The 25,677-nt window shown below is 32.6% G+C and overlaps 3 protein-coding genes across 3 annotated transcripts; 2 read left to right on the forward strand and 1 right to left on the reverse strand.

Annotated features, from left to right (window-relative positions):
• Positions 1 to 1,423: 1,423 nt before the first annotated feature.
• LOC128387895 (lysosome membrane protein 2-like) lies at positions 1,424 to 3,689 on the forward strand. The gene is made up of 4 exons (XM_053347180.1): positions 1,424 to 1,743; positions 1,814 to 2,326; positions 2,692 to 2,811; positions 2,875 to 3,689. Exons 1-4 carry the CDS (start codon positions 1,424 to 1,426, stop codon positions 3,500 to 3,502), a joined length of 1,581 nt encoding a protein of 526 aa, XP_053203155.1. The 3' UTR covers positions 3,503 to 3,689.
• Positions 3,690 to 5,433: 1,744 nt separating this feature from the next.
• LOC128387892 (uncharacterized) lies at positions 5,434 to 6,209 on the reverse strand. Its single transcript, XM_053347177.1, has 2 exons — positions 5,987 to 6,209; positions 5,434 to 5,912 (listed from the first exon to the last, which is right to left on the reverse strand). The coding sequence occupies exons 1-2, from the start codon at positions 6,036 to 6,038 to the stop codon at positions 5,551 to 5,553; spliced, it is 414 nt and encodes a 137-aa protein (XP_053203152.1). The 5' UTR covers positions 6,039 to 6,209; the 3' UTR covers positions 5,434 to 5,550.
• A 10,296-nt stretch (positions 6,210 to 16,505) lies between these two features.
• LOC128387890 (lysosome membrane protein 2-like) lies at positions 16,506 to 23,424 on the forward strand. The gene is made up of 7 exons (XM_053347174.1): positions 16,506 to 17,444; positions 18,374 to 18,886; positions 19,776 to 19,895; positions 19,957 to 20,539; positions 21,518 to 22,102; positions 22,709 to 22,937; positions 23,101 to 23,424. The coding sequence occupies exons 1-7, from the start codon at positions 17,122 to 17,124 to the stop codon at positions 23,340 to 23,342; spliced, it is 2,595 nt and encodes an 864-aa protein (XP_053203149.1). The 5' UTR covers positions 16,506 to 17,121; the 3' UTR covers positions 23,343 to 23,424.
• The last annotated feature ends 2,253 nt before the right edge of the window (positions 23,425 to 25,677 follow it).

The raw sequence follows: 25,677 nt of genomic DNA on the forward strand, positions 1-25,677 counted from the left end.
ACAAAAAGTGTCTCAACGCTCGACAAATTAAATTCAAGTTCTCCGGAGAGTCCGTAATCACGAGTAAGATTGAAAAAGTACGATCAACTATCGACTCGGCTTAATCCATACTATTATTATAATGAAGATATTTATGTCTTAGATGAAGGTAAAAATCTATTGAAGGTCTCGATGAATTGAATAGAAATGGATATTAATCACAATCAATCTGAGTTATTGTCCAATGCATGATAAATATAAATCATTACAGATGATTTACTTGATACTTGGATATTTTTTAATATTCAAAATCATTTCCTAAGGAGAATGTAAACCAAATTTTAGTTTTGAGCTAAAAGTTGAAACTTTGTGTATTTGTAGGGCTACAAATATGAAGTCCAAATATATTTATTTCTTTCGGATCTGATCAGCAGTTTTCGAGAAAATCGAGCTCGATGTTGAAACTTCAGGTCACTTTTTCTCTGTAACGATAAGTTTTCAGATCATGAATTTTTTATTCCACCGACAACTTTTCATGCCGTTTCTTTTCAATATACATTATTTAAATTAATAATTAATATAAGCAAAAATATGAAATTCACAAAAGCATTAAGATCAAAATGATTCCGAATATCGAGTGGTTAACATGGTACAGTAATGCCTTTCAAAATGACCCATCGTTATGGTAACATTAAATTTGGAAGATTTTTAAGTTTTAATTAGGATTAAATCTTATCAATTTGGTCTAAAAAAATGAAAATTAATAATTTCACTTCAAGTTCAGATTGTTACGAGGATTTTAATTCATAATTATTTGTGTTTAGTATTTTTTTAATCTAAATAATTGATTAATTTCAACCCTTTCGAATGACCCGCTCTACAAATCGTTGTCAACATGATGGGTCATTTTGAAAGGTTTTACTGTAGTTGTTAATGATCTCCTTATTCATATTTGATAAAAAAATCTTTCACAATTATTAATAATTTTCGTGGCTGTGGAGTCAAATCGTTAATTACGGAGTAGTTCACTCACTTGGTATCTATTGATTATCTAATTTGTTTCAAATACTATGAAAATGAACTAATTGTTTATAGTTAATCCTAATTGTAATGGAAACTAATTAAGCAATTTTAGATTGATAATTTATCTGATAGATGGAGGTAATGGAAAGTGTGAATGAATTGAATTAATCTGATTCAATTTGAATTATTGTCTCTTGAGCATAAGAAATATTAATGATTATTGATATTTATTCGTGTTCACAATTAATGAAATGTAAATTTGGAACATTTATTTACATTCATTTAATTTTTTTATTATTAATAATTCTTTCTCTGTGCTGTTTATTATTGGTGGTTTAATTAGGTTGTTTAGTTTGGAACTGAATCTTAATTGTGATGAATTTAAAGAAAATCAAATAGTTTTGATGCGAAGAAAAAAATAATGCTAAAAAATATAAAAAAAGAGATTGAGAATATGGTAGACTCTAAAAAGTCGGGTCGCCCTTTATGGGTCAAGTTCATTCGTTATGGAGTGATTGCTGGGATTCTTGGAACTCTATTCGCTACCCTCCAACCCTGGGCTATAGAAAAGATAATCAGTTCACAAATGAAAATCGATCCTTGGTGTCTAGCTTACAAGTTCTGGGAAAGAATACCAGTAAAAATTATAAATAAATTCAATTTATTTAACATTGAAAATCCGGATCAATTCTTGAAAGGAGATAAATTAAAAGTTCGCGAGGTTGGACCTTTCGTATTATCGTAAGTTCTCAGTGATTTCATTCATCTGTAAGTAATTAAAGTAAGTCAATGGTTATTTTATTGTTATTAGAGAGCAAAGGTGGAAAGAGGTAATTGAATTCAGTGAAAGGACAATCAAATATTACGAGTGGCGTAATTATCAAATTCTGTACGAACAATCAAACGGATCTTGGGATCAAGAGATTACTGTTCTTAATCCATTTGTAGCTTCAACTGGGGCAATTGTTGGAGATAAATTGGAACAATTAATTCCCATCCCATTGGCTGTCAGTCCTTTCGTCTATTCAGTTGTTTCTGTGGTTCTATTTGTCCACAGTCAGAATTTTTTCCTTAAAACTACACCTCGAAGTCTTATTACTGGACTTCGAGTTAATCTTCTGGACACAGTGACCACTCTTCTCAAACCTCTCGAACTGTTGGGCATTATGGCTTCCGATGTATTTCCAACATCAGAATTACCCAATAATTCAATTGGAATTTTGAATAGCCGAAATTTCACCCGATTAGGACCTCTAGAAATTTACACAGGTATCGAATTACCAAAGGAAATGTATACAAGTACAATAGCATTTAGAAACGAAAGGTAATCTAGATGAGCCACAATTAAAATTCGATTGATTTTTGATTACTTCGATAATTAGTAATTTAACTCTTTAAAATTCTGATCGATTAACAATTCTAGCAATTGTTTCATAATTCACTTGCATTCAAAGGTATAAACTAAAATTAAATTTAGATTGGAAATCGATTGTTTTTGAATAAGAAAAAAAGTTGATCATTAATTTGAAACGAATATTGAATTTTCATATCAAATTAAGACAAGAACTTGAATCATAGGCTCGAATTAATAGTTAATGATTTTGAACTTCTAACTTGGAAATTAAGATGCAATTATTTAAATTTCATGAGAAAAAATTAAATAATGATAATTGTTAAATCTTTGATCAGATCAATGGATCGATGGACTGGATCTGAATGTAATACCCCTCGAGGGACTGATGGAATCCAATTTCAACCCTTAATTGCAAGGAAAACTAGATTAACTGTGTTCATATCTGACATTTACAGGTAAGTTAAATTGTCGACGAATTGATAAGCTAATTTAAACTATTGATATTCAAAAACCTTTAGATCATTGGATTTAACTTATGTCGGGGATTCTGATTATTTCGGGATTCCCGGATTTAAATATGTTATTGGACCCGAAGTATTTGACCCTCCGAGTGTTAATCCAGCCAATGGATGTTATTGTGTCTATACAAGGGAAAAGAAATCACGATGTGAACACTATGGTCTCCTCGATTGTACCGGTGGATTTTCTGGGCCTCCGATCATAATAACTAGGCCACATTTTCTCGACACAGATTCAGAAATTCAGGGACAAGTTGAAGGTCTATCGCCAGATCCAGAGAAACATGAATTCTACTTATTAGTTCAGCCTGATATTGGAATACCAATATCGGGTGCAGGTCGATTACAGTTTAACCTTAGAGTTGAACGGGTTCCATTTCTTCGTGGTTTTAACAATATTCGTGATACAATTGTTCCTTTGGGGTGGATCGAAATATCAAGTACATTGGATGGATCTTTATTTTATCTACTCAAGATTGGTCTCATTTTAGCTCCAAAGATCATCCTATCGGTTTTCTATCTCGTCGCTATTGGTGGTTGGGCAGCTTTTATCGGTGGACTTATATACCTTCTCGTTCGTAAGCTCAGGAAGGTAAACTCATTAATTTTCCATTTTCACTATAAGTGATTTACTAATTCATTTATCTCGTTAATAACATTACTATTAATTCATTTTAATTTACAGTCAAGTGTAAGTGTTAGTAAAATTGGAAATGTCGATAAATTGTCATCAATGGAAAAGGAGTCAATTAAAGTTCATCCATTGGAAATATCTCTGAATCAGCAGTTTTTTAGAAATAGAGTTCCCGTGGTTCCCGTTGATTATGGTAAATCGTCGATCATCAAATTTCACCAATTTCCGCTACGATTTAATCAAAATGGACAATTCGATCAACTTTTATTCACCACCAAATGTTGAAACACAAAGACGAGATCTGCAAGCCTTTCCTAGGCTCGTTTGCGCATGAAAAAGTTCTGAGAAATTCATCAAAGGATTGAGGTTAAAATGATTCAGTGATTAAGATAGATGATGATAAAAATTCAATGGGATTGGACTTTTAAGAAATTTTCATCGTTACGAATATTAAATAGACCCCGATAGGAAAGAATTAGTCTAAATTTGGACTAACCTCCAATCTACAGCCACGAAAAATGAAATATCGCGCATAGAGAAACACTTTTTAATTGTGATAACTTTTCTCTTTTACTTTCCACTTTAATCAATCCAATTTTCGTTAAATTATCTCCTCATTAATATTTTGTTATTGTTTTGTTTTCTTCTAATTTTGATCTCTTGTACTACTTGTCACTTACTTGGAATTGAAGTTACCAGACAATTATTTTGGTTGTATTTCCTTTTAAAATTAAACATTCAGAGAGAACAGTTTCCGTTTTCATTTGGTTGTAAATTCAATTTACAAACAACCTAAACTTGATAAAAAGTAGACGAAACTGTTTATCACTGAGTATATTATCAGCTTGATATCTTTTGGTGATTTTTTGATGATCCCAATTATCATAGAGATAATCTAATTATGTTTTAGTTTATTCAGGTAACTTTATCGAGGGTAAAACAACACGTTGACATTGAAAGAAAATCACATAAAAGGTTGAATCATTTGAAGGGAAAATCATAGTTAAATTAAATCTTCGTCTGAATAAGTGAACGTTTCTAACAGTTAAATTTAAATTTAAAGTGTTAATTACGATTAAAACGATGAGTTTCAATCAATTTATGGCCTTTAATCTCTTTTCGCTCACCACTATCTTCATGATTCTCATGTCATCTTTATTGAACCAGGCTCCTGTTTCTGGTGCTGGTTTTGGTGACAATAAACCTGGATATCGAAATCCTAGAGCAACTAATGGTTCTTTATCAAGTGTTTCTTCAGCAGTGAATAGCCTCCAATCAATTGATAATGGAATTAATTCAAAAAGTTCCACCAATGCTATCAGTTCCGTTTCTTCAGATGCAGCATCTAATCATAATTTGAGACTTAGAGAATTGAGTGCGTTGGTTCACGTATTGGGTAGCTCACAAATCGGATATGTAGATTCATCTCAGATCTAAATCCATAGCAGGATATGTAGATCCAATAGCGAGCCAGTCTAGGAATATAATTACACAAGCAATGGATAGCACAGTACAATAATGAACTGATGTTTCCCAATCAACAGAAATTTTTTTCATGAAGCAAAATGAAGTTGTAATGATTCATTTTTGAATCAGGAAATTTTTTTTCTTGAATCATTTTGGTTCAAAATTTTTTTTGAATCAAAATGGTTTCATTTTAGATTCAATTTTTGATTGCAATTAAACTCACGATTTTGATAAAGTTCAAATATCGCGGATATTTTCCGATTTTCAAAAAACGCGCAACTTGAAAATGGAAAAATTCAAACATATGTTGATTATTTTTCTTTGAGAAAATTTGATCTTATTCTTAAATTGTCAACAAAAATTTATTTGATATTGTGAATTTGATTTCTCTTTGAGATCTGAAAGAATAAGATTTCGGATTTGTTTGAAATATTGAAATTGTCTAATGACTTGGATAAAAAAGTAAATTTTCAAAAAAGATTTGCAATTGTGGTGTGTGGGTAGAAAAATCAAAGATCTGGATAATTTTGACTAAATAAAAAGTGCGTTAGAAAGATGAATCAGGATTCAGGAATCTAATTCCAATCCATTTGTGGTGTTTCTTGGCTAAAATCCATGATACTGTCTTGAGAGAGAATGATTTGAGATTCTAAATCCTGTGAATTTGTGATAGTTGATCTAGAATCATCATCTTCAAATGGCTTTTTTCTTTCAGTGAGCTTTTCAACGCTTTCTAAATCAGATTCTTGATCTCTCTCACTTCCATCACCACCATTACTAGAATTCTCGTCATCAGGATTTTTGTTTGTTGATTCTTGATCAGATTCATGATTTTCAATGTTGACCAAATTCTCAGGACTTTTAGTGTCAGTAACAAATTGCTTGAATTTAAGTTTGAATGGGCCTGGTTCTGATTCAAATGTAACATTAAAAAGTACTGAAAGAGATGATGAGAAATGGACATTAGTCAAAATGAAATGAATCACGTACGAATTTTGATTTTCTACTTACTTGTTGATTTATATCCATTTTCCTGGTTTGTTGAATTGAAATTTAGTTCCATTTCGATGAATTGATTCGAGATATGAGGATTAAAAAGAAAGTAAATTGATAGAAGAATAGATTTGAATGGGACCGATTAATAGCTTTTTGACAATTTCACGGGTTTGCACTTGAACGAATTGAAATTCAATATTAATTTGATTTTTTGATCATAAATTGTCATAGAACTTGATTATTGTAGTTGTTCACTTGTTTAAAAATCAGAAATAAAATAATTGTTGATAAAAATCGGAGAAATTTTCACGAAAAAGTAGAAAAAAGATCACTTTCTGGAGCTTGGTCTGAATAGAAAAGGAAAGAGAACAATTAATATTCGATTTAGAATTTTTGGCTTATTCATACTTACAAAAGCTTTCAAAGTGATTTTCTTTACTTGTTCATGAGAAATTGATCAACAAGAAAATTTCGGTGATATTTATAATGGAAATTTGTACTTTCAATGAAAATAGATTTAGAGATAATCTCCGATGTTGAAATGATAGAGTTGATTGAATCGTTTAGAAAACTATTCTTAATCTCTTTTATATGGTCGAGAATGAACGAAAACGAGCCAGATACTCCTTTGAATGATTGTTTTATCGGAGAAACTTGAATTTTCTGACCACACAACAAAATTCATTGGCGTTGTGCTTAACGATATATTCTACAGATACATAATCTCCACTGGAACTTTTCACTGTAGAATCATCTCTTTGTTTATCTCGACAATATCCTCTTGAAGAATACCTGATTCCATTGATAGATATTGTTTGACAAAATTGAGCATCTGATTCAAAATGAAATCCAGTAGATTCATTCATCATCTGAAGGATATTTTCAGCTCTTTGGGAATCAATATTTTGTCTCTTGAATGTGATGTGAATGTGATCCTTGTTATCCATATCAGCCATTCCAAAGTCTTTTCTTTCTTTTGTTGACAAGTTCCAATTTTCAGCTTGACTTTCCAATAACTCCGAATACTTGAAGTCACTGATGAATGTTCGAACCAAACTTGGTGCTATATTTGATGAACGTCTGACTTTCTCTTTTAATATTCCCATGTAACTTTCTAAAGGATATGAAGAAACATTTCCGCATGGACCAAGATTTTCTAATGAGTCTGGAAGGTGAGACAGAATATGTAAATTATATGTTAACACTTTTGGTCCATAAAACTCCACCAGTCCTTGCTGAAATTCTTCAATGAGATTTTTCAATTCTTCGAGCTTTTCATGAGAAATTGTTCCACCATGAGCTTGATTATAAATTCTGATGAGACAAGAAAGATTTTGTAAGACTCTAGGTTTGAGTAATCCTCTCAATGTAGAGTATGAATAATACACAAGAAAGTTTTCATATTCAGCGGATTTCCAAAATTTTATCTGATCCAGATCTCTTGGAATTCGATTAACCTCTGAAGGAACTGAAATTTGGACTAGTCTCTGAGAAAGTTCTATTTTGAAAGTCGTTTTGTTGAAATTCTGCTCATAAATATCTGATCCTCCATCTCCAAGCCAACATCTTAGCAATAATCCTCGAAAAATACCCAATATAATGCAATGCATTGGTTCGACCGATATTCCATTGACTATATCGAAATCGTTCAGGATCATTAATGGAGAGTTGCCAATCAATCCTCTAAATCGAGGTAAACTTTCTTCTTGGTCACCTTGTGATAGAAAATCTCGATAAGAAATGAAATCTTCTTTCTTCCGTCTAAGATCTTGAATCTCATCACGTTGAAGATTTGGGAAAACTCTCGCATTATTAGCCGATGAAGCTGTAATCAGGCACCAATCGCAACCATTCAAGTGGTTAAATTGCCTAACACTTCGTAGATATGCTCTCATAGGAGCATCTGCGATAACACAAACAACATGAAAAGTCGCTTTCAAATGTAGATTATCAGATTTTGAAAACCAAGTCACACAGTTATTTGAAAGGCTATTCAGCTCTTTGCAAATAGGATTCAGATAAATTTCGACACTTGGTTTGGTTTTTCCAACAAACAATCCAATTAGATAAAAGTGTTTCTTCCGATATAAAGGTTTCAAATCGTTAATAGAAGCGAAAATAGGAAATATTTTGATACTTGAAGAATTTCCTGCTACCACTTCATCTGAATGGAGTGTAAGTGTGAATCTTTTCACAGAATTACCACAATGTCCAGTTTTTATCTTTTTAGCTTGAAGTTCATTGGATACATCATTACAAACATCTTCTTCTCTTGTTTCTTGCCAGAATGATTTTTTCATTGTTGGAAGATGTGTTTCTAACTGAGGACGTAAAGGCAAATGTAGAAAATATTTGTTTTCTTTCAATTGAGGAATTATTTCTTTTCCATCACAGTTGAATGGCTGATAGCCCTTTGGTTCTCCATTGAAAGGTCCGTGTGCGTGATTTTTTTCACACAAAATGTAGACAGAAACCTCACAAGTTTTTGTTCGCTTTTCCCAAAAATAACGCAGATTCGGTAAAAGAACTGGATCTTCTGAATATCTTCGATTAAAATTGTTTATGAGGTTAACCATTTGCTCGGCTGTGGTTAAATTCAAGCCAACATGAGATAGCATAGACGAAAAAAACACTTCAATATAACTTCTCAGCGATGGTGATTGGTAAATTCTCGTAGTAGGAATCTGATCACGTCGATTCTGAGCACCAGAATCATTTTCAGAATCACATGGAGATTCATCTTGCACATTAGGTTGATCACGATCTATCTCAACACTACTGAGATTTGGCAAATTTTGGATGTAGTTTTGTTGATATTGATTAAAGTTGAATCTCAATTGACGATTCCTCGTTCTTCTGGACTTGATCATTTTATAATCAATAACAATTAATTATCAATCACAATTATAAATATTAATAAACAAATTTTCATTTAGAAAACTAAATTAATTAATGACATTCATAATTCATAATTTTCTGTTTAAACAGAAGCGAGAATGAACACCTGTTGCTTACTAAAGAGAATAGAATTTATTTTAAATTCTATTCTTTTTTGTTTCCATAGCAACAATAGAATATCAAAGTCACATGACAAACACGTTTATTCTATTCTCTTCTGTTGTCTTAGTTACTTCTTTATCTTTGACAGATAATGTTATCAATCGGAAAAGGAAGAAGATTTTAATCAGTTTTTTAATTTTCTTTGTAAATTGTTGTTTTAAATGAATCAATCTTAATTTCATGTGTGTATTAGTTACAACAACACCTTTATTACTGAAATTCAGTGAATTTTTATGGACATTGTGTCGAGAATCAAACATTCAACAATTTTGTTACAATCTACAAAAAAACGCTCCAGAAACCCAAAGAAAATCTTCAATCAACCGACACTTATTGCTACAATGTTGTCTTTGAAAGAGAATGAAAAAGTGGTAATTGCTGCGGCTCGCGTGAAAGATTCACTTGTTGGTGAACAAGTGATACCTTTTTGCTTTAAAAGTCATCGTGATTTGATTCCAGTGGATATCAAACCATGTAAACTTTCACCGAAAAATACAGTTCTCATCATGTTTGAGAATCTGAAACCTATTGATGCGATGATTCTTGCCGTAGGAGGTGAGTTTGATTCCTCTCTTAAAGATAAATTTCTAACATCTTTTTCTTTCTCATACAGAAGATTCTCAGGAAATTGATAATTTGTATAAACAATTTTTACAAAAAACAAAGAGCCTGAAAGCTCAAAAGAAGATCGTTATCTGGTTGACCTCAGAAAAAATCAAATTCAAGCGAACGAATTCTCCAGGATTATCTTGTATTTCAAGAATCGATTTCGAACAATTTATCAAAAAAGCTGGAAGAGAAAAGCCGAAAAAGAATCAAACATCGACTCCAATTCGAGATGAAAGTGATATTGTAACCATTGATTCTGAGAATGATGATGAAGCAGCCGATCAAGCTAGTAAACCAGGACCCTCAGATTCTAGAATTCAACTAATTAAAGTTGAAAGGGAATACAAACCGAATCTTCACCATTTAAGATCAATTTCTGCTGAATTAAATGAAGCTTCTAAATATCAAGCATCATTAACAAACATCAGAAATTTTCAGGTTACAGTCTCTAGAGCATTTGATATTCTTGTCAGCTACCTTGAAGTTATAAATTGTTCTGAATCTTTGGTTCCTCCCAACATGAGAGTCATCGAGAAACCGGACAACTATTTCATACCAGCTTTTGACAGAACCTATGAAAGTGGTCGACTAACTTACATTGAAGGATTGCTTCCCGTTTCAACAAAGAAATATAAAAATGCAATGAAATCCTTGCCATCAAAGCTTAAAGAGTTGGAACCGACTCTGATTCTGACTACAATTGTGAAATTTACATTTCCACCACACTGGATAATAGATGTTACTCTGAGAGGAACCTCAGATAAAAAAGCATTAGTGAATATTTGGAATCACCACAATCCAGTTGCTAATCCATGTGAAGGAACTTTCGAAAATGGTCTAGGAGTTAGTCGACTTCGTGCTCTTTTAGGTGAGTTTCTAATTACTTTTGAAGAAGTGAATCTTAAGAATATTCTAATTTATTTTTCACAGATCATTCTGTTCGAAAGAGTGGACGTCTATCTTATGATGTTGTTGCTGAAAAAGCTCTGCATAATCATATTGCTAAATCAATGCATTATGTTCGAACACAATTAGCTGTGAAAGTTTCACGAAAAGATTCAAAGTTTTATGATGCCGATTTCTCAGATTTCGATGAGGAAAACGATTTTCTTTCTACAGCTACTGATAACGATTCAGCTTTCCTTTCTGATCAACCTGATCCTGACGATAGTATCAGAGTCACAAGAAAAAGCGCTAGACTTCATGGGTTCAGTTCATCCAATCCATTGGATACATTTCCTGATGAGAATGAAAGCAATGAAAGCTCAGCTAAAGCGCTTCAAGAGATTTATCCAAGTGGAACAGTTTCAAAAAATGATTCTGCGCGAAGTCATGAAGCTGCAGAAGATAAAGCTGAGAGCTCACAAATTTCATACACTCAAAATGATGAAAAGGCGACTGGAAATGATAAATCTTCTGGAAAGAGATCTGTGTCTTCTTGGGAAACTTATCGCAACAAAAAAATCAAATCTACTATGGATGCTATAAGGTCAATCAGTATTCCTCAAGCGATCCAAGAATCTGATGATAATAGTTCTTCTGTTTATGAAAGCTTCAACCCTTATGTGGAATTGGCATCGATTGACCCTACAAATGTAGTCAGCTCAGGTGAACCTTTTGATTCTACTAAAAAGGTCATGAATCCAATTATTCTTGATTCTCCTGCGTCTCAAATAAATGATCACGAATCAACCAATGTAAATTCTACAATTTCTATGATTGGTCGTGATTCAGATGTAACTGAATTATCTCTCCACCAGGAAAATGATTCAACATTAGATCCTGAAACTGATGATGGTCAATCTATTGACGCTGAGATCAGAAGTGGAACTCTACCAATGACACAAGCATTAAATACTTTGAATGCAAATGACGAGACTTCAAACAGTTGCAGCATTGGACAATCAATTCAAGATCCTGGAGAAATAGAAATGGAGGAAGGCCAACGAGAAATAAACGATGATCAAAAAGATGTTAATGAGAGCCAATTGGATAAATCATTTCAATCGATTGAAAAAAATCCAATAGATTCCGAGGAAATGGATCAAGATCAAGATGAAAATTCTGCTAATCAAGATCAATCTATGAGTGAGAACATAGCGTTGGCTGATTCCGATGGAAAAGAAACTCAAGTGGATCTTGAAGCATTATTCGCACAAAATCCAAATGCTGCTCTGATTTACCTCAAAGAAAATAACCTTCTTGAATCCTACATGGCTAAAATCTCTACGAATAAGTAGCTCATTGTTACTAAGCAGCAAAAGTTGTCCTTGAAAGAAATTAATTTCTTTTTTCTTGTTTCCAAGTAAGAAATTTTTCCATTTAATCCAATCATTTACTGGTTACAAAAATTTATTTTTTACATTTTCAATCAATCAAACTAACCAATTATTACTGCCCAGAAAAAATTCAAACCAATCAAATTTTTTTGTTTAAATCCAATGATGATCTCAAAATTGGTTTTCTTTCCCCTCGAATCGGGTTACCTTCAAAAATCAAATAAATAGTCATTTTTGTTTTCTTGTAGAAACAGTTCAAATCCAAGTGAATTTTGTTCTTTTCAATTGTTTCTTATCTCTATTTGTGTTGGTTTCTATTTCTTTCTTATTATTGTTTGTCTAATTGAGTTGAATTTTTCCGAAACTTGTAATAATTGATATGCTCAGTCAAAGAGAAACAGTTTCAGTTTCTGGGAAAAGGTGCTCATCACGCTCAAATTCACAAATTGATTCAAGTGTACAAAAAATCCGTAAGAAAAGTGACCGTGCAAGTGTTTTCACCGATTCTCAACCTTCCACATCAAAAGAAAAACCAAAGAAAAATCTTGAAACAGAGATTTCTCAAGTATCTGCGGCTGATGGATTAAAGTCAGAAAAGCAAATTTTCAAAGAGTTGTGCTTAACTCGGAAACTCACAAGCGGAAAGGTCTATGGTGTTGTACTTCCGTTAGTGTTGGATTCTAGTTTGAAGCCATTCAAACAGCCAATTCTGATAAGATTCAATATCGATTTACTCAAAGAATTTGGATTTTCCTTACCATTCAATGCTTACATGAAAGAGAAAGAAAATTATTTTGAAATCAAATTCCAAGGAACCATTTTCACTGCTCAGATTATCGCTATTGGAGGTGAGTTTTTATGATATTTTCTTTTAAATCATCTTAATAATCCATAGTTGATTCAGACACTCCTCTAGATGTTAAAACTTGTCTTCGAAAGAATATGAAAGAGAATCCTACTTGGAGAAAGTTGAATTCAATAATTGGTAATGGTAATGGTGTGATGAATATTGTCCATAAACCCCTCAAGTCTGATACTGATTTTCCATCACAAAAAGTACTTGGTCCTTCAGCCCTTAAACAAATCTTTGGTTATTGTGAGCGGCAAGAAAAAAACAAAGAACAAATTCAAAAGAAAGGAAATTCACACTCAACGGGTTCACTTTCCAAAGAGAAGGAGAGTGAAGATTCTAATTGTGGTGATAAAGATCAACAGAGTATTTATGCTGACGAAAGTTCCAACCATCCTGAACCAAATATGAGAAACAACATGAAAAAAGCCACTGGAAAAGTTGAAATTATTAATGAAAGTCAACAGCCTAAAGTTCAAGTTGATACTACAGAAACTGAAACAAAGATTGAAAGATTGAAAGCAATCATTGAAGAAATCGACAGGAAAAAGATCACGCTTTCAGAAAGAGATACTACAGGATCTTTAATCTTCACAATTATCAAAGCGATTGAATGTATTGCTGATTCATTAGAGCTTAAGAATACACGATTTGAAAAGTCATCTTATATTGTACCTGAAAAGGATAAAACATATAAAGATCAAGATAAGGTAGTTCTCTTTCTCTCCTTCTTTTTATATGCTGTTTATACTTATTGGAAAATTTTCTAAAATCTTTCTCAGAATCAAATATTTATAGAAGGAACCATTCAACTTGATTTAAGCTCGTACGAGTTTGCCTTGCGAAACTCTCGCCCAGAGCAACCAGCATCTCTTGCTTATCAAATTGTCCATTTTTGTTTCCCAAAGCAATATTATTCAGAGGTTACGCTGGGTAAGAAATTCTTGAGCAATAAAGATATCGATCTTATTCTTAAGAAGAGAGAACAAGGAATCAAAGTCAAATTACCTTTACAGTATGTTTGGGGATTCAAAGATCCATATCAAAAACCCCTAGTAGGAGATTCTGATCAAGATCTTGGACTAGAGAGAATCAGAGCTTTCATAAGTAAGATATTGTAGAATCAAAGATATTGTAAAACATTCAAAAATCAAAATAAAATTCTGTTTATTCTGAATTGATTCTAGATCACATTTTCAGAAAATCTGAAATCTTTCGCTATTCACAAGAAATGGAATATAAAGTCAGGAATCGCATTTCCAAAGAAATAAGTTTCTTGAATTCAAAAAAAGTTTCAAGCAATTCAAGCGACGATGAATCCCATTCTGAAGAAATTGAAACTAGAAAAGACTCTCAAAGAGAGGAAGATAATTCCCATGGAAAGGACTCTGACGAAAAGATTATTAATGACAAAGATTCCGAAACAGATGAAGATGATCCTTGGAATATTTACTGTTTTGATCCATAAACTCTGATCCATTTATATAAGATTAAATTATTTTGATAAATATTTCTATTGACTTGTATACATATCTGACACACAAGATTAAAAACTTGAATCAAGAATCCGTTATTTTCGAAATTTTGATAAGACTTTTATCTTTATCTCATTTTTTGAGCAAAAACACTTCAAAATCGTTCAATGCCATGAACTCAAACTCCAGTTTTGATTCATAGATGAAACGAAATGAAGCTGATTTGAATTCACTTTTGAAATAAAAAATAATTATTTTGAATCATTTTTACTTCAAAAAGCTTCAAAATTTTTTGCTTCATTCATGATTCAAAATGGCTCCCCCGGAAAAATTTTTGAATCGGCGCCGATTCATCTCTGTTGATTGGGTTCTCCGACGTTAGAACTTTGTTTAATCCCTCTAATAATCTTTTTGTGTAAAATTTCAAGAGACAGTTTAATGTAATAAAATTTCCGATTTATATAACTTTCGTAGTATTTTAAATTAATTGCGACGTGCAAAATTTATAACCATTGGAAACGGGATTAATAAAAATGAAGTGATAGTTAAATGACAAGACGAAGGAATTGGATTAAGGACAAGAGAAAAATATTTTCTTTGTTTCGGCCTAGAAAGCACTTGAAGTAACGAAGTGCGTTGGTTCACATAGTAAGCCAGTTAAAGTACCGTAAATCCATCTGCACAACCAGTGCCTGGAAATTGACAATAATTGGCTGGAGTTTCAGTATTTATTCATTTCTGTTTTCATCCGTCGAAATTGTAAGTGTTAAAAAACAAAGACCTTTGACTTTCTAAAAACTTTCAATCTCCGTCATTCTCATGGGGCTTATTTCATTGTATCGATTTATTTCATGTACTGGTGCTGATTATAGCTATAGGGGTTGGTATCAATCCATTTATCAAGATTTTTCTCACTGATTTTGTGTGATACTTAAGATCAAGTTATGTAATCAGTAAATTGTTTGAGATTAAATTTCATGTCTATTCAATCTGATCCAAAATCGACATTATTGAGAAAATTCTCACAAATTGTTTGATAATATTGATAAATCATCTTGTCAATTATTCTCAAGTAATTTGCACGATGTTCGTTGATTATCATAAAAAAAGATTGTCATTGTTTCCTAACTCTTTTTGTTGTTATTAATACAATAAATAGCATAATTATTACAATAAGACCTCTGATCAAGAATTTGACAACCATCTTGAAAGCAATTGGCTGAAAATTGTGATCTAATTAATGGTTAGAATTGCCTTCCCATTGATGTGAAAACGTTTTGGATCTAAATCTACATCGGATAAATACTTTGGTCTTTTATTGCTTTTAAACGCTATGGGAACCGGACAGAGAACTGGGCACTTTTAAAGGTTAACATCCATCACCTAATAATTTGTCACAGCGAGAAAAGAAGAAAGAGAGAAAATTGTCCAGCCACATACTGCTTGACCATTACACTATCACCAAATGAAGTCGCCTAAGGGTAAAAATACCATAGAAGAAAATTTCTAAAATTGTTGACAATCAACTTGAAGATGCAAAAGAAACTGCTGATAAAAAGTGAAGCTCTGGTCATCGTCATGATTAGAATGACCAACATAGAAACGTGTGCATCCTATTTGTAGCAAAAGGATAAACAAATCAAGAGGAAGAGAATCCAAATAGGGACACATAAAGGACATTCAGATAAGCGGCAAGAAGGAAAAAAGAAAGAGAAATAGACAGAGAGGTTGGAAAAAGCAACGGATGACAAAGATGAGAAATTGTCAATTTCAAATTGACAATACAAGAAGAGAGAAGATGAAAAAAAGTTTATTCAAAAGGTAAAAATGGATAATCTCAGAAAAGCAAAAATGATTTGTAGTAATACTCACCCATCGCTCTATGGGTTTCCGGCTTAACCAGAAAGATTAATAAAATAAATGATCAACAATCAACTGAACAAATTCGAGATTACCGATCTCTCTCTTTTACATAAAGGTAAGGCCAAAGAAAAGGGATGATGACAAATATACCTGAAGGAGAGAGAGAAGATAAATGATGATAACAATGATTAAGCAAAGAGAAGAAAAAGTTTCCATTCTAAGTAAACATTTACCTGCGCAAGAAACGTTAACATTGAAAAAGTTAGAAAATTTTGTCAATAATTGTGATAATAATGAGAAACGATGATGATTTTAATCTTCATCTTTGGAAGATGAAGAGAAAGAGAGAAGAGAAAACGAGAGAGAAGAAGAAGAAGAGAGAGAGAGAGAGAGACGAGGAGGGAGATGATTTTCTTAAAGAGTCTTGAGTCCACATCGCGTTAACTTTTCTCTATGATAATTTTTTGCTTCTCCATTTCGAGGTTAACATTGATCTTGCCACTTAATTATTTTAAATGTTCGGTTAATTGTTGCTCTTCACTTTTAATTGTTACGAATTTGTGTTAATCAATTGATTATGGATCGTAGTCAATTCTGTGAATCGTTATAAGATCATCATCAATCTTCATTATGATGAAATATGATTAATATCTTTTTCCCCTTTTCTTCTGTAAATTGTTATTTCTTCTCTAATTTTCTCTTCTCAGATAACAATTAACACCATAATTAAATCTTTAATAACTTACAGTTTTAATCATCTCAGATATTCAAGGTAAATTGTTCCAATTGGAAAATAAAACCAAACAATTAACCAACTTTATGACTGATAAACTTTTAACTTTTCATTGCGACAACAACAATTCATCGGGATCATCGTATTCACTAATTCAGGACTAATTGTGTTTCTTTGTGATTTACTAATTGTGTTGCTCTTTTTTGGTGACAATTATAACCAGTGATTGTTATTTAGCCTATGAAACGGACAATCGATACATACAATACATAGAAAATAAAATGGCCTCTGAGACCGAAGAAAAAGACATTGAGAATAAGGTGGATTCTAAAAAGTCGGGTCGTCCTTTGAGGGTCAAGTTCATTCGTTATGGGGCGATCGCTGGGATTCTCGGAACTCTATTCGCTGCCCTTCAACCCTGGACCATAGAAAAAGTCATTAGTTCACAAATTAAAATCGACCCTTCGTTACCTGGTTATATGTTCTGGGAACGGGTTCCATTGCCGATCATCACTAAATTCAATTTATTTAACATTGAAAATCCTGATCAATTCTTGAAAGGAGGTAAATTAAAAGTTCGCGAGGTTGGACCTTTCGTATTATCGTAAGTAATTTAATTCACGACAATCGGATTAACATTTACATTGTTGGATTAACAATGTTCACTAATATCGTGCTATTAACTTTCAATAGTTTGATTGTCATCACTTTTTATTATAATCCTCACAATTGTTAATTGACATTCAGATTATCTTGTTGATAACTTAATTTCTCGCGATTGTTTGATTGTTTATCTAGTTTACAATCAATTTTACTTATCAACTTTGTTGATTGTATTACTTTATATTTCCAATTATTACAATTTGAAATTGATCTCTAATCAATTATCACTTCCAATATTTACTCTCAATTAATTAATGTGTTGATAATTAACAATTGACTAGCAAATTAAATACACTACACATTTATATTGCTAATTGAGTTGATTAAACTACTAGCAAATTGTCAACAATAAATATTTAGAATGAAAGTGTAAAAATGATAATTAACTTTTTTCCATTAGTAAAATTACCTCAACAATTAAGAAATATTATCCACAAACTGGACAATCAACTAGACTTGAATTTAACTAACAATTAAAGCTATTACATCACATTAAAATTAGTTTGATTGTGAAAAATTTAACCAACAAATTCAAAAGATAATCAATTGATTATTATTTTGCAAGAGTGAAATCATTTCCATCATCATAATCAATTCATAATTGAATAACAATCAATAAGCATTTCCAATGAAAATCAAATAAATGATTGTTAATCAATTACTATGAATATTTGATTATCTTTATTCAATGTCAATACAATGTAATATTTCAAGAGCCAATTAGCAAATCGTTTGAGAAATTAAATTCACAAAGACAAATAATCATTGTGATTTTGAGTCACGATTAACAATCGACCATTTGGTTGATGGTTCGGTCAAGTGTTGATAAGTAATCAAATTAATTTTCTAAATTGTTTGGTTAATCATTAGACAGGAAAGATGGAAAGAGGTAATTGAATTCAGTGATAAAACCGTCAAGTACTACGAATGGCGTAATTACACAATTCTTTACGAACAATCAAACGGGTCTTGGGATCAAGAGATCACAGTTCTTAATCCATTGGTCGCTTCGGTTGGTGCGATTATTGGAGATAAATTGGAACAGTTAATTCCCGTTCCGTTGGCTGTCAGTCCTTTCGTCTATTCAACTGTTTCCGCTCTTCTACTTGTCCATAGTCAGAACTTTTTCCTCAAGACTACACCTCGAAATCTAATTATTGGCCAACGAGTTAATCTACTGGACACAGTGACCACTCTAATTAAACCTCTTGAATTGTTGGGTGTTAAGGCTTCTGACTTAATTCCAACGGAAGATTTACCCAATAATACATTTGGACTAATTAACGGTAAAAATTTCACTCGAATGGGACCTTGGGAGGTTTACACAGGTATCGATGTACCAAAGGAAATGTATGCAGCCGCAGTTGGATTTAAAAACGAAAGGTAATTAACAGCTAATTAACTTAATTATTGTTCTTTATTAATAGCTTACCTCTTTTTTTTTTAATTTAACAGAAGAAAAATTAATCAATTATGATCATTTGATGACCTTAATCAGTTTACAAGTAAATTAACTAAATTAACTTGAAAGTTTTCATCTGATGAAAGTTAATAATCAACTCGATCATAATCATTATCCAACTACGATTCCCTTTTTTTTCTTGATTATTTCAATGTCAATCAGTGATCGATGAAATCGTGTCTTATATTTACACCAATGAATTTATCATGAAGATGATAATCATCATGATATAACATTAACCTCCTTTATCATCATCTCTATCTCTCTCTCTCATTTGCTTAACCTTGTTGTTCAGTTTTAAGATGATCATGATCATGATGAGTTTCTGAGTACGAAACTGAATTAAGTTTAATTTCAAGGTCGAATTGGAAATGATAGAAACTATTATTCATTATTATTATTCATATTATTGACTATTATCTACAGGGAATTAAGTTTAAATTGAGTGAACTCAGTTCTGTCTTTTTTTATTGTTTAACCATTTTCATGGTAAGTCAAATTAGATTGGAAATCGATGAGAAACTCAGTTAATCATCAATTTAAGGTAAACACAATTAACTCTTGACATAATTAAATTAAAATATCAGATGCACAGTTGACGTTAATTAGGTGAAAATCTCTCAAAAATTAATTATTTATCATTCTAGCCGAAAGTTAATACAATTAAAATTCAATTAGCGATTCAAATTAATCCGATTCTCTTATGAATTTTTCAAGGAGGAAATTTTTAGGAATCTTCAATCTGATAATAAATTATGTGTTTCCAATTAGCAGACACTAATCATAATCAATTGCTACTTTTAATTGTAGGTTAATGAAACGATGGGCTGGACCTGAATGTAATACCCCCAAGGGGACTGACGGAATTCAATTTCAACCCTTAATTAACAGGACAACTAAATTAACTGTGTTCGCCGGTGATATTTACAGGTGAGTTTGTTAAATTAATCAATAGCTTTTAATTGTTCAATCAACTTTCATTAAACTTTAGATCGGTTGATTTAACTTATGCTGAAGATGCTGATTACTTCGGGATTCCCGTTTACAAGTACGTTATTGGACCTGAAGTATTTGATCCGCCGAGTGTTAATCCCGACAATGCTTGTTATTGTGTCCATACTGGTAAAAAGAAATCACGATGTGAACACACTGGTATCCTCGATTGTACCGGTGGGTTTTCTGGGTCACCTTTTATTGTTACCAGGCCACATTTTCTTGACGCAGAACCAGAAATCCAGCGACAAGTTGAAGGTTTGTCGCCAGACCGAGAGAAACATGAATTTTACCTTCTCGTTAAGCCTGATCTTGGGGTACCTCTTTCGGCTAAAGGTCGATTACAGTTTAACCTTCGGGTTGAACGGGTTCCATTTCTTCGGGGTTTTAGTAATATTCGTGATACAATTGTTCCCCTGGGGTGGATTGAAGAAGGAGGTGATCTAGACGGTGCTTTGTATTATCTACTCAAGGGAGGTCTTATTGTCGCTCCAATGGTCACCACAGCGGGTTTCTATTCCGCTGCTATCGGTGGTTGGGCGGCTTTTATGGGCGGTCTTATTTACCTTGTTGCTCGTAAGGTAAGAAAGGTCAAATCACCTTCACTCGCTCCCATGTCCATAGTCCGTTTAGCCTTGTACATCAACCATCGATGTTGACACTTATTCACTCACATCCAACAAAGAAAACCACTTGATTTGAGTTGTTCTTGTAAATTGTTTTCCCTCCTTTTTAACTGCACAATAACAATCACCGCAATTATCACCATCATCATGATCATATTTCTCAAGATGATTAACTATTGTTTGTATTGATTGTTTACACTTTTCACGCTAAATTGTTGCACTGAAAAACACTCTCACTTAACATTTTGGATTCCAAGGTTATCGAAGTGATTAACAATCTATTTCGTAAATTGTTGATTCTTATTTTGTCAAATTATCAGTTGATTGTCACTTGAAAACGTACACAAGGCGTTTCTATTTTTATACTTAAATTAACAATTTAAATCATTGTGATTATGATACAAGACATAAAGACAATCAAACACTTCGAGAAAGTTTATTTTTGATTACATTTTTAATCATGAAAAGTAAATAGTTTTTCATGTGATAATCAACTTGTGACGACAATTAAATCAACCTTGTAAAGATTATGTTGATTTAATGAATCACAATTAAGCTTCCTGATTTGGTGTCAATTGATATACAAAATAGTAAATTTTATCACATTGTTTAACAATTGAAAATTTAACTTTTACATTTTTTTAATTGTAATTAACTGCATCTTGAACCTTATTTTATTTATAAAATCAACAATTTGTATTGATCCCTTGGCACAATTGAATGACAAAATTTTGATAATAATTTATAACTTTTTAATTGCTTGGTAATTAAAATGATTCACATTTGCACAAATTTCACCCAAAAATATACAATTAAATTCATTGATAACATAATACTCATATAATCTATCCAAACCATTGATATTAATAGTATGTAATCGGTTGATTGGAAAATTAATCAGCTAATTGTAATAATTATACAATTTGATTACAGTCTGGTAAAGGTAAAGTTGGAAATGCTGATAAATTGTTTGCACCTCGAATGTCGCCAACAAAAGAGGAATTAATCAAAGATTCTGGTAAAGTTGATCAAACGAAAATGTCTCTTAATCAACAACAATCAACTATGAATGGAGTTTTAGTTCCTCTTGATTATAATCAATCATCGGGGATGTTAAACAATACGTTGACATTGGTCAATGGGTCAGGTTATATTCCGTCAAGAGGAACAGGTCCAATTTCAATCATACCAGTAAACTCTCAAGAAATGTACACACCATCACCGGTAATTCAATTTTATCGACTTCCACCTCAAATGAATCAAAGTGGACAATTCGATCAGCTTTTATTGACCATACCCAATGGAAATATTGATGCAGGAGGAGGAGGTGGTGGTGGAGGTGGAACAGTGCCCAAAATAATGTGGACTGAGAGACAATCTAAGTCCGTAAAAGAAAGAACCGTAAAAGGCCGGGAAAAAATGACTCGAGGCCGAAGTTTACCTCCTCGAGAAAAGGCCAATCAACGATCGAAGAGAATTCAAGTGACCTCAAAGGAGACACAGGATAGGTTTGTCCAGGTAGATCGTGATATTAACGGCTTTCGGTATGCGGAAAAAGATGATATCATAAAGAGCTACTCGGCTTCTCAGAAAAATAATTTACTCGATAATGAGATAGTTTCTGATAGTTTAGATCAATTGAAAAATGATGATACCGATATAACTCTGATAGAAAATACGTATGCAAATATTCATGAAGATGAGAAAATTAGTGAAGAATCAGAGAAAATAACTTGAATAGAGAAAAAGCAAATTGATTCAAACGAGGTGAAAATAATTGTAGAAAACAATCAGTTAGAAATTGAAGAAAAAAGTCCATTAAAACAGTTAGAAGGTGTAAAAGATGATGGAGATGTTTACGATCCAGTTTCTAATGAAAAAGGCCTTGAGGCCAATGGAAAAGTTGAAAATCTTTATGATAACAGATCGCAATCGCCGAAAACGGAGCCAATCTTACAAAATGTATCAGCCAATCTTTTTGCCTCTTCTTCTCACATTTCTCGGTCCCTAATCGACATGGTAATCGTTGGGAATCAAACATCGGATGTGGAAAACAATCAATCCCCTGATAATGATACTGATAATTATTACGAAAATGTTGATGGTGATGATGTTTACCAACAGGACAACAAACGACCTTCACTAGGAGATGCTATTGCTCGTAGTGTTTCGGCCACTTTACCTGGAACATTTACTGTGGGTTCTAAGAAGAATAGCGAAAATCGATCAACTTACTCGGCAGTTTCACGATATCAATCAATTGACCCTCGTGAATCTGAAGATGATGAAGATGAAGTGACCCTTTTCGAAAGGAACTCAACAACAGAATCAGAAGCAGCAACACCTCAAAGCGGTAAGATTATGGTTCACATTCACCTTAATTCAATAATCTAAATATAAATAATTGTCTCAGATTTTCAGGGTGATTTCAAAAATTTGATTCTCTTTGATCACCAATCGCTTTGGAACTGTTAATTTGACTCACATTTATTGATTTGTTTCTTTTCCTCCAACAGGTTATGATACTACTGAGGAGAAACAAGAAGTAAAATCTTATTCAGCAAAGAGAGTTAACAACTTACCGGAAGTCGAGACACCAGAACGACTGGGAAGTCCATCATTTTCCGATGACTTTTCAATTGGATCACAAGCTTCTCGAACCTCTTCAGTTAAGAGTTTAATTCAACCTCGAAACAACAATAGACCAAGACGAGAACCAGAAGAGCCCAGAACAAAATCATCATGTCTTATATCTTAACTCAAAGACGATTTGAACTAAAAAAATGTAGAAAAGAAAATATTAATCTCTTATTAATTGATTAAATTGAGAATCAACTAAAATTAAATGAAGATGGTTTTATGATTAAATTTAATATACTGATCATTGAATTGAGATCTGCTGATTGAGGATCTCAAAAGCTAGGAAGACTAGGAAGTCCATCATTTTCCGATGACTTTTCAATTGGATCACAAGCTTCTCGAACCTCTTTAGTTAAGAGTTTAATTCAACCTCGAAGCAACAATAGATCAAGACGAGAACCAGAAAAGTCCAGAACAAAATCAGCGCGATAATCAAACGCTAGGTCACTATAAGGTATCGAATTTGGCACTTTGGCCTCGAATATCTTCCGTCTGGCTGATCAGAAATAAAATCAGACGATATTTTTGAGATGACGATGCAAAACTCTATGACCAATAAAAGTTGGGTCTAATTTTCTAGTTGCTGAGAAAATCGAGAAATTGAGAAAGTAAACTGAATAATTTAACCAATAACTCAAACAGAACTTAATCTAGATTTAATCTAAAACCAGACTTACTGCAACGTGTGACATCTTCATACTTTTAACAAACTTTCTGTCGAAAGTTCTTCTAATACAGTATTGAAAACGAATTCTAACTTGTTAAAAAAGTTTTTTGTTTTTTGGGGAAAATGAAATACATTTGAAAGAAGATTATTTTAATCACTCCCCAATGAATTAGTTTTTTTCTTTCTTTTGAAACATTAATTCTTTCCTAAAAGTATATGAATTCATTCTGATTTAACTGTAATTTCTAATAAAGCAAAAATAGTTGAAACATGATTTATTAAAGTTTGAATTGCTTGAAAGTTTTTTAATGAGCCCATAGAGGTGAAAAGACCAATACAAGAATATTCATTTTGAAGTATTGTGATCATCAGATTCTGATGTTGGAAACCCTTGAACCAAGATGAAAGATTAAATATTAAAGATAAAATAAGCCTCATGAGAGTTATCAAGAACGAGAAATAATCGAAATTTATTGGTTGATCTAAGTTCTTGAGCATCAGAAACATAACCACAACCAGCACCGGCAGAAGCATAATCAAAGCCATAGCCCATGAGGAAGAAGGAAAGAAAGAAATTTATTAGTGGATCAAAGTCATTGCACCAGTATTAGAAGCCGGAACCTGGGAAGAAAGGTTGCTGATGCCGTTGGGAAGAGCACTTAAATTGGGCGTAACATTTTGTACAAGATTTGATACTTCTGAAGAAACCATTGAACTTACATTCAATGACGCAAGGTTTGTGACTGAGCTAGAAAAATCACGTAGATCAGCCGACCCAGCACCACCAGGACCAGCACCAGAACCGAAGTCAGAATTGTAAGGATAATCATAATCATAATCCTGACCAGCACCAGCACCAGCACCACCAGCACCAGAACCAGCACCGATCCGCTAACCCAGCCTGGGCCAGAACCATAACCGAAACCAGCACCAGTACCCGGTCCGCTACCCCAGCCTGGGCCAGCACCAGAATTAGCACCAGAACCAGCACCCGGTCCGCTACCCCAGCCTGGGCCAGTCCTTTAACAGGCATTGTCCATTAACATTCAATCGTAGTGGAAATTGATGGAGTTTAATAATTGATAATTTATCATAATCCACAGGAACCAAAACTCTACATTAGTAAACTTGATTCAGAGATATTTCCAATGGAAGAGAATTAATTAAAGTATAAGTATTGAAATTTCGATAGATTAATCAAAGCTTTATTACAATGTTTAACTCAAGGTAAATCTAACAGTTGTTCTGTTTGACCATAAAAACGGCAGAAAAGATCATTCTTGAATTCGATCTCTTAAAATTTAATCAAAAAAGTGATGTAATGTTTATCACACGTTTTCCTTGTTTAGATAAGTGAGCATCAACTGAATTGGATGATGAATGGTTAGGTGATTAGCTGAATATACTGATGATCTTTAAAGTTTTTTTCATTCTAAATGTTTGCAGATTGATCATTAGAAAATTAGACTTTTGTTAATTATAAAATTAGAGCCGACTTTTATTAAATTGTTCAAATTCACCTTAATTCAATAATCTAAAATATAGTTGATAAATAGTCGTAAATGTCTCAGATTTTCAGGATGATTTCTTAAATTTGATTCTCTTTGATTACCAATCGCTTTGGAACTGTCAATTTTTCTCACATTTATTAATTTGTTTCTTTTCTTACAACAGGTTATGATACTACTGATTTCAAAGTACATCGCATTAATGAATTTGATCTAGTAAAATTTACTCAAAAGAGTGAGCACACATTGTCCGTGTCAAGATGATTGAGCATCAAATA

This window comes from Panonychus citri, unplaced genomic scaffold, assembly GCF_014898815.1.
Source record: "Panonychus citri isolate SS breed McGregor unplaced genomic scaffold, ASM1489881v1 Contig00095, whole genome shotgun sequence".
NCBI classification, from domain to species: domain Eukaryota; kingdom Metazoa; phylum Arthropoda; class Arachnida; order Trombidiformes; family Tetranychidae; genus Panonychus; species Panonychus citri.